The sequence below is a fragment of the Castanea sativa genome, chromosome 4 (assembly GCF_040712315.1).
Source record: "Castanea sativa cultivar Marrone di Chiusa Pesio chromosome 4, ASM4071231v1".
In the NCBI taxonomy this organism is placed as follows: domain Eukaryota; kingdom Viridiplantae; phylum Streptophyta; class Magnoliopsida; order Fagales; family Fagaceae; genus Castanea; species Castanea sativa.
This window is the reverse complement of record NC_134016.1, coordinates 45,573,968-45,586,777: the sequence shown is the minus strand read 5'-3', so window position 1 is coordinate 45,586,777 and position 12,810 is coordinate 45,573,968. Positions and strand designations below refer to the sequence as shown.

Genomic DNA, 12,810 nt, shown 5'->3' with positions numbered 1-12,810 from the left:
AAAAAAAAACGTGTATTTGGATGAAACCAACAAATAAGATAAATAAGAAAAATAAAATAAAGAATAATAAGAAATTAAAATTAAGTAATGTTTTATAATATTTTTGTAATAAATTTTAAGCGGTAGATTATTACTATTTAATATTGGTGAGAAAAAAATAATTTTTTTGATGGTGGCGGTTGCAGTGGTGGTGGCAGTTGCAATGGCGGTGGTGGTAGTGACAGTGGTGATGACAGTGGCTGTGATTGTTGTTTATTGTAGAGAATATATTATTCTATTACGTGGCGGCGGTGGCGGTGGTGGCGGCGGTGACGGTGGGCGGCGGTAGCGATTGCGGTGGCGGTGGAAGAGTCGGTGGCGGTAGTGGTAGTGGTAGTGATAGCGGTTGCGGTTGGTTGTGATTGTTATTTATTGTAATGAATATATTATTTTATTGTAGTAGATATATTATTTTATTGTGAGGTTTATATTATTTTATTATGTTGAAAGTTAAAATAGATCCACTGCTGCAGCATGTTTTGTAAAATGTATAGGTAAAATAGATAAAGTAACTTTTTGTGAAGCTAAAAAGCTAAATTTTTAGCTCCACTGCTGTGGATGCTCTTAGCCCTAGGGTTTTTGGTTTCGTTCTTAGCAAGCTTAGGGGGTGCTCCTAAGATAGATTTACCCTTGTCTATGTTCTCACTGGCTATCACAGTTTTAGCATCATTATTCTTAAAATCAATATTGTTAGTAGGAGAGACAAAAACAGTAGTACTAGAAGAAGCAATATTGGGAGAAGAAAAATCATACCCTAAACTGGATCGATCGGAGGCAGATTTTTGCATGCTGAGCATTTTATCAAGCTTTGCACTTGAGGTCCTCTCCGACTAAGCTCTCATTTGGAACAGTTCCGCCTCAAGCTTCTTGGTCTTCTCGGCCAAGAAATTGTTCTCAAATCTCAGTGCTCCAATGGTCTGATTGGCTTCATCAAACTTTGTAGAGAGTTGTTCTTGTTCAAGCTCCACTTCACTGAGCTTCTTGGTGGCCAACCTATACAGCTTCTCATGTTTTTCCAAGACCTTGTATAGATTTGCATAGGCTGTGTGGATGTCATCTTGCTCATCCATCTTCTCAAATTTTGCTTAGTAGGATTGACACTAGCGGTGAAGGCATTTAGGATTTCGTCATCCTCATTTTGGAATCATCCTCAAGTTCGGTGTCACTCAAAGTTGCAACAAGTGCCCTACTTTTCCCAATAGACTTGAGATAGGTAGGGCACTCTTGTTTCATGTGACCGAAACCTTGACACCTAAAACACTTGGGTCCAGAGGGAACAGTGTACTGACCGCCATCTCTCACATTCTTCTTCCCTTTGTCTTGGCTCTTAGACTGATAAGAACTTGATTGTCTACATTCCTTGTCGAAACCCTTTGCATTGGCATTCTTCATGAACTTCTTGAATTGTCGGGTGATGTAGGACTTCATTTTAGAATCTTCATCATCAGAAGACTCATCCGTGTCACTACTCTTGGCCTTTAGTGCCATGCTCTTGCTTGACTTCCCGAGCCTAGACAAACCTAACTCATAGGTCTGCAGATTTCCAACAAGCTTTATCAAAGGAATCTTATTAATATCCTTTGATTCCTCAATGGCGGTGATCTTAGCATGAAATCTTTCGAGCAGAAATCTGAGCACCTTTCTCACAATCTTGGGTTCGGAAATGGTTTTCCCAAGATTGAAAACTGAGTTCACTATGTCCTTGAGCCTAGTTTAGAACTCATCAAATGACTCATCCTCCTCCATCTTGATTTCTTTGAAGCTAGTAGTAAGCCCTTGAAGTTTTGAATCCTTGAAAGCCTTGGTCCCATCAAATTAATGTGATACTTTAATTCTTACCAATCATTCGACATAATTTAGAAAAAATAATAAATAAAAAAATTATTTGTGCATAAAAAATGTGTGTGCTCTGTGCGCACGCACACAAATCAAGTAAGAAACCAATTTAAAATAGAAATAAAATAGTAATCTTGCTTATAGTATGTTATTTTTGGTTTTTCCCTTGATTTTTTGTTGATTAAGAAAAAGCAAATTCTAAAGGTTTTTGCCACTTTAAATACCAAAAATTCCTAGAAAACAATTTTTTAAAAATGTTCTATGTTAAAAAGTTTTCATTAATTTGGAGTAGAGGAACACGTTATAGAGTATAGACTAACTTACCATTTTTAAGCCCCTTTGAACTAATTAAATTGTTAAGAAGATAAATTTTATATATTTATAATTTATCATAGAAAGAAATTATTTTAAGAAGAATGGGCCCAACGGGGAGAGTCGGAGACGTTGGGCCCAAGGGCCAACTTGGGTCGATTACAGTAATTGGAAGAAGAAAAAAAGTGTTCAATGAAATTGATAGTGCGTGGAATTAGGCTAGGGATCATGGTTCTGTGAGTTCTGTATAATACATACAAAGAAATAACAAATCTAAAAGGTTAGACTAGAAGTAGACAATCTTATATCTTTTCTTTCCTTTCTTTTTTATTCTCTTTCATTTATTTATTCATATTTTTTTAACAGTTGTAAAATATGGGCGTAGATGAACTTCTATGAGAATCTCTCCCTGCTTTACAACTTTTCCTTTAAAAGATAGCAAATTGTATTTCACTTGCGCTTTTGCGCTTTGTTTGTTTTGATGGAAAACCTTATATAAAGATAATTTTTCGTATTTTTCAGTTGTTGATAGAATTAGAAAAAATTAGTTATTTTCTTTAGTTTTCAGTTTTTGATAGAATTAGAAAAAATTAATTAAAGGAAAACTATCTTTAGTCAACATAAAAAGTATAACTTATTTTAAGAGATTGTCTTCCACTAATTTTTTTTTTTTTTTAAAAACAACTTTATCTTATAGTAAGCTAAATAAGGAAAATTAAAATATTGTTTTTCAACTCATTTAAGGTTGCTACCAAACATAGAAAAATGAGATAGTTTTATAGAAAATATTTTTTGGAAAATAACTTATTTTCTAGAAAATATCATCGCTGAAACAAATATAGTCTTAATATTGATGTATACTCCTTAATCCATTTCTTTCCTCAAATGAAATACTTGGGCATCTTTTCTAAATGTATTTACCACCTACATTTGCTGCTTTGGTAACAAAATTGGTTAATCATAATGGAAAGTAGTATTTTCCAATTTTATTTGTTCCCATGCTTTTCGACAAGGATGGAGTTCTTTTTCATTATCGTACCAAACGAAGATTAAGCTTCCTTTTTTTTCTTTTTTCTTTTTCCAGAAAATTAGAAGTTGCTTGAATTTCATATATTTTTATTTCAGTGTTCATACTTCATAGCCAACTTACTTTCCAAAATTAAATACATGTTTGTGATTAAAAATAAATAAAAATTGCAGTTTCTTGAAGCACTCAATTGGAAACATGAATCAGATCCCTCAGTAGTTCAGGTTATTTCCAAGCTTTGGCATAAAATCTTAATGTGATTTTGTTATGGAAAGGTTTTTTTTTTTTTTGATGGAATGTGGAAAGTTTTTTGTTTACCTAATTTCACGAAATCTCTTTTACTATAGAAAGCTAATTCAGATGTGGTTATGGAAGAAGTTTAGGTTGGTGGTAATAGCTAGATATCCATCCAATCAGGTGAGAGATCCAAGTTCACCATGTTTCATCCACCAATTTTGTTCAATAGCTAACTTTTCCTGCTTATATGTTTGGAATACTAATTACCATTATCAGCTTTTTACCACAAAGAGATTGCTGTCACGTCCAATGTGTGAATCTGAGTCGGTGAGTTTTATTTTTTGGTTGCGTTAATTTTTGCCTATTTTGTTGGTTTATTTTCAATCTTTTTGTTGGGTTTGTTCGTGCTTTGTGTTGGGTTTGTTCCTAAAAACCACGGATTGGGTACGAGTATGATACAACGACATGACAATATGACAATTTTTTTTAAAATAGAACAGGAATACTATGAGACATATTTATTAAATATATATTTATTATTATTTCTATATATTTTAAGCATGTAAGTGTTCAACACAAAAATGAAGTATCAATGCTTCCTAGATTTCACCCTTTGAGTAATTTTATGGTTTCTTTATGCTTTTACTAAGTTTTTTATCTTAATTTAAATAAATTTTAAAACTTAAAAAAAAAAATGAAAAGGTAAAATCGGTAAATTGCAAAATACACTCTGAAATTTGAGAGTATTTGAATTTTATATTCTTAAATTCAAGAAAAATTTACATTTGAATTTTACCTCTATTAGCAAAATGAGCCCCTTTATTAGTGGCCTCGCTTACATGGCCGTCAAGTGACCGCTAGCATTTGGTTTGTAATTTTTTTTTTTTTTTTGCCACATTTGCTTGCCCAGTACAACACCGTTTTACGTAAGGTTGAAATTGAATATCCTGTAAATAAGTCTTGTGCCTCATAAAGTGGCATAACACTATGTAGAGGTCTCGCTTCACCAACCATAACTTACTACATAGACAAATTGTGATATTTGTTGTGCCACATTAGGTGACACTAGAAGCACTCTACCACAAGACCAAGCCTACTGAACGATGTTGTTTTGGCTGAAATCAAAACACAAAACAAAGATGCAATGATGTCGTTTCACCAGAACTCAAAAACCCATTCCCAAAAAACATCAATATGCAAACGGCTCCAGCTCAAAATCCAGCCCTCAGCTCCGCCGTTGACGGCTCCACCTCCACCAGATCAGGTCCAAGGCGACGAGAACGGCGACGGTGAGTTTCTTTGGTCTTTCTCTCTGAATGTTCTCTCTCTCTCTCTCTCTCTCTCTCTCTCTTTTGCTTTTTCTTAATTGCCATTGCTGGATTTGTTATGGCTTTTCATTCCTTTAGTGAAAATTAATGGGTTTCTCTTTATTGGTCTCTAATCCTTTTATGTTGTCCACATTTCAGTTTTTCTTTTTCTGGGTAAAAAATATCAGTCTTATGATTATCTGCTAGATGTTTGACAAAATGCCTCAGAGAGTTGAGTTTATTACAGGTTTTGCTATATAGTTGACTAATTGAGTTTATGTTAATGTCAGGTCCAACATGGTTTAAAGTTTTTATTTGTGTAGTACCCTTTGACAAATTTGTTAGAATGGAGAGAATTGTTAGCATTAGCATTCAGTTCTCTTCAGTGTCTCTGCCAATACTAAGTAAAGTTTGGATCTTTTATTTGTGTTGCGGACTTGTATGAGAACTGAGAAGACCATGGAAGCTGGATCTAAATCTCCACTACTGAAGGTGAGTCTCTCTCAAAAGCAACCCAATAGTTATAATTTCGATTTTTGGTAGTTTGTTGATGTTCAAGTTCTGTCCTTTTTGTTATTAGATTTCTCAGTTTTTTAAAATCTAGTCATTTAAAAAAAAAAATTGTTGTTTAAAAATTGCTCAATTCCGGTATAATTTTCTGAGATTTACTCCCTGAAAGTTACATAATAGAGTAGGAAGTTATAGTCTTTGCTAATATATGTTAAAAAATTTATTGTTCCATCTTTTGGAATGTTGGTCTCACATGCTAGGTTGTAATGTTAATGCTTGGTTTGGAGAATTACCTTCTTGTTTTAGCAGATGATGTATAATCTGTTTAACTTTATGAATCAAATTTCTAATATATATATATATATATTAGAAGCTCCTTTCTCTATGATTTTGTAAAATTTATTTACTAAAAGTTTCATAATAAAGTGAAAAAAGTTATATCTTTGCTAACATGTGTTTGTATTGTTATGGTTAGTGCGACGAGACAGACAGTTTTTGCAGCATGGATTGGTTAAGTGAATTGTCAGATGAAATTATTATCTCCATTCTGTCATTTTTTAAGTTGAAAGAAGCAGCAAGGACTAGTGTCCTCTCTAGAAGGTACCGGGGACATCTGTGGAAATTTGAGACCAGTAGCTTGGACTTTGATGATTCATCATTACAATATCTCAGGAAGAAGAGCTTTTTAAAAAATTTTACCTGGAATTGACAGGATAGGTATGACGATTGGGTAAATCATGTATTGCAATTGCATCAAGCTCATACCATAGATGGGTTTAAAGTTTGTTTTCCTCTGGATGAGGAGTATAACAAATTGAATATTGACAATTGGATACTTTTTTCACTGAGAAAGAAAGTGAAAAGGCTTTCATTGGATTTCAACCCTATTTTTCAGAAGGTGGCTAGGGGACATTACACTCTTCCTACTCAGTTTCCTCATGGTTATAGCCTTGATTCCCTCACAAACCTCGGTGTAAGTTATGTGGAAGTGACTGGAAAAGTTCTTAATTATATTTTATCTAATTGTCCATATATTGAAGCATGACATGTGAAATCCTCAGCATCTTTGGTGAATTTAAAGCCTTCTAGGCCTTTGCTCAAACAAAAGCATTTAGAGATATTACGTTGCATCTGTCTAAAAAAGATTGAGATTTCAGCTGTAAATCTTGTTTCGTTCAAATATTTTGGGCATAAGATAAGGTTGCGTCTTGGGGATGTTCTCAATCTTGTTGATGTGTCTGTGGAAGGTCTGTATGCTAGCTATTTAGTGAAGAAATGTTGCCCTATTTCAAGTTATCTCTCTCAGCTTCAGTCAATTGTAGTAAACATGTATGTTGAGGTTAGTGATAAAACACTCATAAACAAACACTCTCCATTGTGCTTTTTCCTTCTTCTTTTTTCCCAAACATCAATGTTTGTTTATATGAATGTGCTCATTTTTCTTGGTTTAATTTTTCAGAGGTTCCCCAAATTTCTAGAGTTAAGAAACCTCAAGCAATTAACATTGATTGTATCTTCATATTGTGCTAACAGTCTCCTTTGTTGCACTTCCATGCTGAAGGCATCTCCCTTTTTGCATAAATTTACACTCGAGGTAAATATTGTTATTATTTTATTGTTTATAACTTTAGAGTTATGGAATTTATTGTTCAGAGATTTTTGTAAGGATTATTTGCACTTGAGCTTAGCACAGTGCTGTCTTTTTCTTCACATTTTGTAAAGCATATTTGTTGAAATGTTTTTGTTGTTGGACAAGCTTAGCTAGTAGACGGTAAATAACTTCCAATTAAAAAAAAAAGAAAAGAGTATGATGGATCTTTAAAATATTAATCTAATAAAAATTTGTTTAGTGGTGTAACTTAACCAAAGAGTCTAGTGGTAGCTTGATATGGATCTAACATGCGTGTGTGTGTGTGTGTGTGTGTTCTTCCACCCTTATTGTGTGTATTGTGATGCATCTCCGATTGAAGTACGATTATTTAACTCTGTCTACCTGTTGGAGTAAGTCATGAATTTGGAGTGGAATTGTTGAGGCTCAGTTGATTATTGCTCCTTTCTTATTTATTAGCCCTTTAATTATTATATAATTGTAAGAATCTTTTTTTATCTTTATCTTTATCTTTTATTTCTTTAAATATTTCTAACTTCAAATTTCCCCCCAAGTCAAACTAGCACTTGTTGTAGACTAAGTTTCTTTGTAATGTAAGATATATTTTTATTTATTTGAAAACAAGTTAAATGTTCTAATGTTTTCTGCAAAACTAATTCTGTACACAATGAAGTTGCTAGTTGTGGATCACAGAATCTCTCTCCCTTGTATATTTTGAGCATTCACTTCAGATAAAATCAGTCCATTCTTTATTAGATAGAATTTAGTTTTTTTTTTTTTTTGATAGGTAAGGAAATTTTTTATTGAAAAAGGAATAGCATGAAAAATACACAAGGTTCACGATAGTGAACAAAGAGAAAAAAGAGGTAACAAGAAGCAAACAGACACTAAGCTATTCTAAGAGACAAAAGAAAATTCATAAGTGTAGAACAATCTGAGAGGCCCCAATACCGAGACCAATCAAAGAGGGTCCGTTGGCATAAATCTAACAATTGAGTCAATGATTTTCGAGTATCCTTAAAAGAACGCCGATTCCATTTAGTCCATATATTTCACATTAAATAGCTCGGAACTAGATTCTAAATATCAGAATTATGTTTCCCAAGCCAATGATACCAACAAAAAAAATAAGTCTGCAACGAAACCTGGCATGACCCAATCAATCCCAAACAGCCAAAGCATATACATCTGCAAAGAATGAGAAACTAGACAAGAAATCAGTAGGTGATCCACAGATTCCTCATTACAACAACGATTTGCCAAAGTGTAGCCACGGAGCATAAGATTTTCCAAAGTAAGGATTTGGCCATGAGCTGCTGTTCACATAAAGAATGCCACTCTTTTAGGAACTTTTACTTTCCAAATGCCTTCCAAGGGAAAGTAGAAAGAGTTACATTTCAAATCTTATGATAAAAAAATCAAACATCAAATTTCCCACTTCCATTAAGATGCCAGTAAAGTTTGTCACTACCTTCACCCCTAGGAATTTGAGTTTGAATGAAGTGAAGAAGGGAATAGATAGCCACCAACTCCCAATCATTAAATTCCCTATAAAATTTTAAACTCCATACTCTATCATTATCACCAACTAGAGGACTTAACACTTCAGAAATACAAGCTTCCTTATTGACTAAACACAAATAACTGAAGATAAAGAGATTTGAGAGAATTATCCCCAGTCCACTTATCATGTCAAAAAAGAATATGAGAACGATCCCCCACCACAAAAGACAAATGCTTAGAAAAACTTTCCCACCCTTTGCTAATACTTCGCCATAAACCACAACCATGAGCCCTTCTGCAAACTCTAGTGCTCCACCCTCCTTTCCCCTCCCCATATTTTATGGCTATGACCCTTTGCCACAGATGAGTAGTTTCATGGCCATACCTCCAAAGCCATTTCCTTAATAGAGCCTAATTAAATGACAACAAATTCCGAATTCCCAACCCACCCAATTTACGAGGTAAGCAAACCTTTTCCCAAGTCACCAAGGGGTATTTGAAGAACTCAACTGAAGAACCCCGCAAAGAATTTCTTTGAATACATTCCAATCTCATTGCCACAACTTTAGGAACAATAAAAAGGGAAAGATAATAAGTTGGAAGGCTTGACAAGGTACTTTTCAATAAAGTGAGTTTGCCACCCTTTGACAAATAAAGCCGCTTCCAGCCCAACAGCTTCTTCTCCATCCTCTCTAGAATCGGATTCCAGATAGAAGCTGTCTTATACGAGGTACCCAATAGCATTCCTAAATAATTCATAGGAAAACTGCCCACCCTGCGCTGAAGAGAATTAGCCAAATTTTGAATGTTGCTCACCTCTCCAATAGGAACAATTTCACTCTTCCCTACATTCACCTGCAAACCTGTAAAGGTTTGAAAACAAGTCAAAACCAGCCTAATGGATAGCAACTGCTACCTAGATGCATCGCAGAAAAGAATGGTGTCATCAGCAAATAAAGAGATGAGAGATACGAATACCAGTAGAATTAATAAGTCCCACATGAAAACCTTGAATGAGGTCACTTGCGTTAGTTTTCTTCAGAATCTGACTTAAAACCTCCATGATCTAAAGAAAAAGAAGGGGAGATAACAGATCATCTTTTCTAAGGCCTCTAGAGCTACCAAAGAAATCAACAACAGATCTATTAATCAAAGCTAAGAAGCGAACAGTAGTGACACAAGCCTTTAACCAACTTCTCCATCGACCCTCAAAGCCCATCCTCTCCAGGAAATAGAACATAGTGTCCCAACTTACACGATCATAGGTTTTTTTTTTTTTTTTTTTTCTAACTTACACACCACCCTCGGAGTCTGACACTTCAATCTACTATCTAGGCATTCATTAGTAATAAGCACTGAATTTAAAACCTGTCTACCACCCACGAAAGAATTTTGTGACTCCAAAATGAGTTTATCCACCACCATCCTCAATCTGTTAGCCAACACTTTAGATAGCAGCTTATACACACTACCCACTAAACTGATATGCCGAAAATCTTTGAAATTCAGTGCATTATTTTTCTTGGGAATCAAAGATAAAATAGAAGCATTCAAAGACCATTTAAACTCTGAGCTCCTATGGAAATGATCAAAGATGGCCATAACATCCCTTTTCCACTACACTAGCATTTTTTGAAAAAAGGCCATAGTGAAGCCGTCAGGACCTGGGGCCTTATCACCCTCCATCTCTTGAAGGACCTGTACCACTTACTCTTTAGAAAAACCCCTCTCAAGAGCAATCTGCTTATCCTCCTCAATACAAGAAAACTCCAAATTGTCCGTAGGACGCCAAGATTCTGACTCCATGTACAAACCCTGATAAAAATGAACCACCTTAGACCACACCTCTCCCTTATCCTCATAAAGGACACCACCCACCTCTATACCTCGAATATGATTAGTTCTTCTATGTGAGTTTGCTACCCGTTGAAAAAAGTGAGTATTATTGTCACCTCCTTCACAAACAAAATTTGGGACTTTTGTCTCCAAGAAATCTCTTCCAATGAGGCTAAATGTGCAATGGCACCTTTAATTTGAATACGATGAGTTTGTTCCTCCTATGAAAGACCCAACAAGTCCTCCTTAGCATCCAAACCCAGCAACTCAGATAAAAGACATTTCTTCCTAAAGGCCAAGTCCCCAAATTCCTCCTTGTTCCACTTTTTTAAATCATCTTTAAGCGCTTTTAATTTATGAGCCAGAATGAAGCTCGGAGAACCCAGAAGGCAATATCCATTCCACCATTGCTGAAGTCTCTCCACAAAACTCTTTTCTTTCAACCACTTATTCTCAAACTTAAAAGCACTTCGACCTTTATTTACACAACCAGCAAAGACTTCGAACAACAGAAGAGTTTAAAGAAGACAGCTTGGTTTCTTAAAAACAAACAATATCACACTTCCACTCCTTAAGAAGATTCTTGCATACCTCCCGCTTTTTAGGATTGTTTAATTCCCTGACATTCTAGGATAAAAGCTGTAAACTCATTTAAAAGTAGTGATCACCCCGTACCATTTGAAGAACATCTGTCCCTCCCTTTGGAAGATACCCAATCATAATTAATTGAAGAAATTAAACATTTAAGTTCCATGAGCCCTTTCTGCCTTGTGTTTACTATCCCTTTAGAATTTCCAACGTTGACCACATCGATGCAGTCTTATTCTAGAAGACAAAACAAAGCCAGACATTGATCTTCATGTTTTACAATGGGAAAACCCACAATTTTACAGAAACTTTTCATCAAGCTCACCACCCATTTCGAATTTTTCACCTCTGACGCAGAACCTTTCCCTCATCAACTTCCCGCGTCACCTCCAACTCCCTTTGTTCAAAAGGATCCCACCTAGATAGAGGTGAACACTCCAATAAGCCACTCTCTGCCTCCCCGTGAAAAGGGACCACTAGTGTTAGTTCCACTATGCTTCCACTGTAGCAGAAGAGCCTCAGAAGAGACAGAACCACCCTTAAACAAATCAAACCCATCCCTGTTGCTCGATGGCACACACTCATCTTGAGGATTGCACCATTGATCTCCATTCACACTCGAACCTTTCGTGAAAGCATCTTTCTCCCCAAAAACGAAACCCATCCTGTTACCCAACTTCAATAGAAGAGCAAACTGGTTCTGATCCTCAAATTGATTCCGATGATGATCGAAATCGTCTGGCCCAGGCCCTATCGGCACCACTGTCACCCCTGAGCCCAAATCACCTGACATCGGAATCGATTTAGCAGTACCCATACCCAGATCGACCTCCGCCTCGCCGATGAACCCAAATTTGCGACCCTCTGTCGCTCTTGCCACATCGCCGTGGTGTTCTTCCCCCACCCTGACAGGTGCGTCCACCGCGATGAGAGGAGCATGAAGCTCGTGAAAGGAAGAGTTTTCTGACACTACTATCTTCAGTGCCTCGGAATCGCCACTCGATCACAGTCCACTTCCTCTCGAACTCTCGCCCAGCACCCACGTACACGGAGAACCAGAGCTTAAAAGTTTCGGGTTAGGCTTGATAGGAATATTCTCTCCTATCGGGTTCACTGTCACTGTGGCCATGGGTTGGGCTTGAACAAGCCCACCTGTTTTCTTTAATTCCTCCAACCCACTACTTAAATCCTTGGGCCACCTAACAACCTTATTGCCCAAATATGTCACCACGCGTGGCCCACCCTCAGACTTACAAATTCTCAAAGCCAAATTTGCTGATGTCAATTTAAAATTAAATACCCGCGGTGGTCTCCCATTTATAACTGAAACATTTTACTATAAGATCTCCATGAATCACGTTATGTCCCAAAGTGGTTCCAATTTTTTTACAATTCCTTAACTTCCGTTGGTTACCATAGATAGGCAAATTATTCCCATTCCGGCCACCTCCGACTTTCTGACCAACTCCACCACTATTGTTTGAGGATGCTCTGGCCGGATATGGAGTTTTTGCACCAGATAAAAAATTCCTTAGTTCTTTTTGAGATCAACTAGCACGATTAGAAATTGCTGGTATCATGACACAACCTCTTCGAGCCCCTCCAAAATATACTGCTATGACCACAGAAAGACCAGCTTTATTTGATTTACCTCAAAACTCTATCAATTTCCCATTGTCCTTGAATGTTTTACAAGGAACATCTTGACTGAGCACCCAGTCTCGTATGTCGGAAAAACAAGTAAGGATCCACTCCATACCCTTACGTCCAAGCCAAATAGAGCTCCGAACATCCCGGTGTGTCTCATGGATGGCATATGAATGAGACCGCCCCCCATCAAAAGAGAAAGAAATTTTTCTTGCATCAATGTGAAAAGACCTCTTACTACCCCCATGTTCACTAGTTGTAGGAGGGATATTTTGTGAGGTTTTTATGGTGTGATTATTTGGTATGGCTAAAGGTGCAGGTACAAGGTTAGACAGTTTGGTCTGGTTAGGCTGCTGAGG

The 12,810-nt window shown here is 36.3% G+C and overlaps 1 protein-coding gene and 1 pseudogene across 1 annotated transcript; one reads left to right on the top strand and one right to left on the bottom strand.

Annotated features, from left to right (window-relative positions):
- The first annotated feature begins 4,509 nt into the window (after positions 1–4,509).
- On the top strand, positions 4,510–7,417 carry LOC142630853 (F-box protein At1g80960-like; annotated as a pseudogene).
- A 1,374-nt stretch (positions 7,418–8,791) lies between these two features.
- LOC142633003 (uncharacterized) lies at positions 8,792–11,136 on the bottom strand. The gene is made up of 6 exons (XM_075807298.1): positions 11,130–11,136; positions 10,449–10,691; positions 10,092–10,335; positions 9,749–9,812; positions 9,359–9,446; positions 8,792–9,243 (listed from the first exon to the last, which is right to left on the bottom strand). Exons 1-6 carry the CDS (start codon positions 11,134–11,136, stop codon positions 8,792–8,794), a joined length of 1,098 nt encoding a protein of 365 aa, XP_075663413.1.
- Between the last annotated feature and the right edge of the window lie 1,674 nt (positions 11,137–12,810).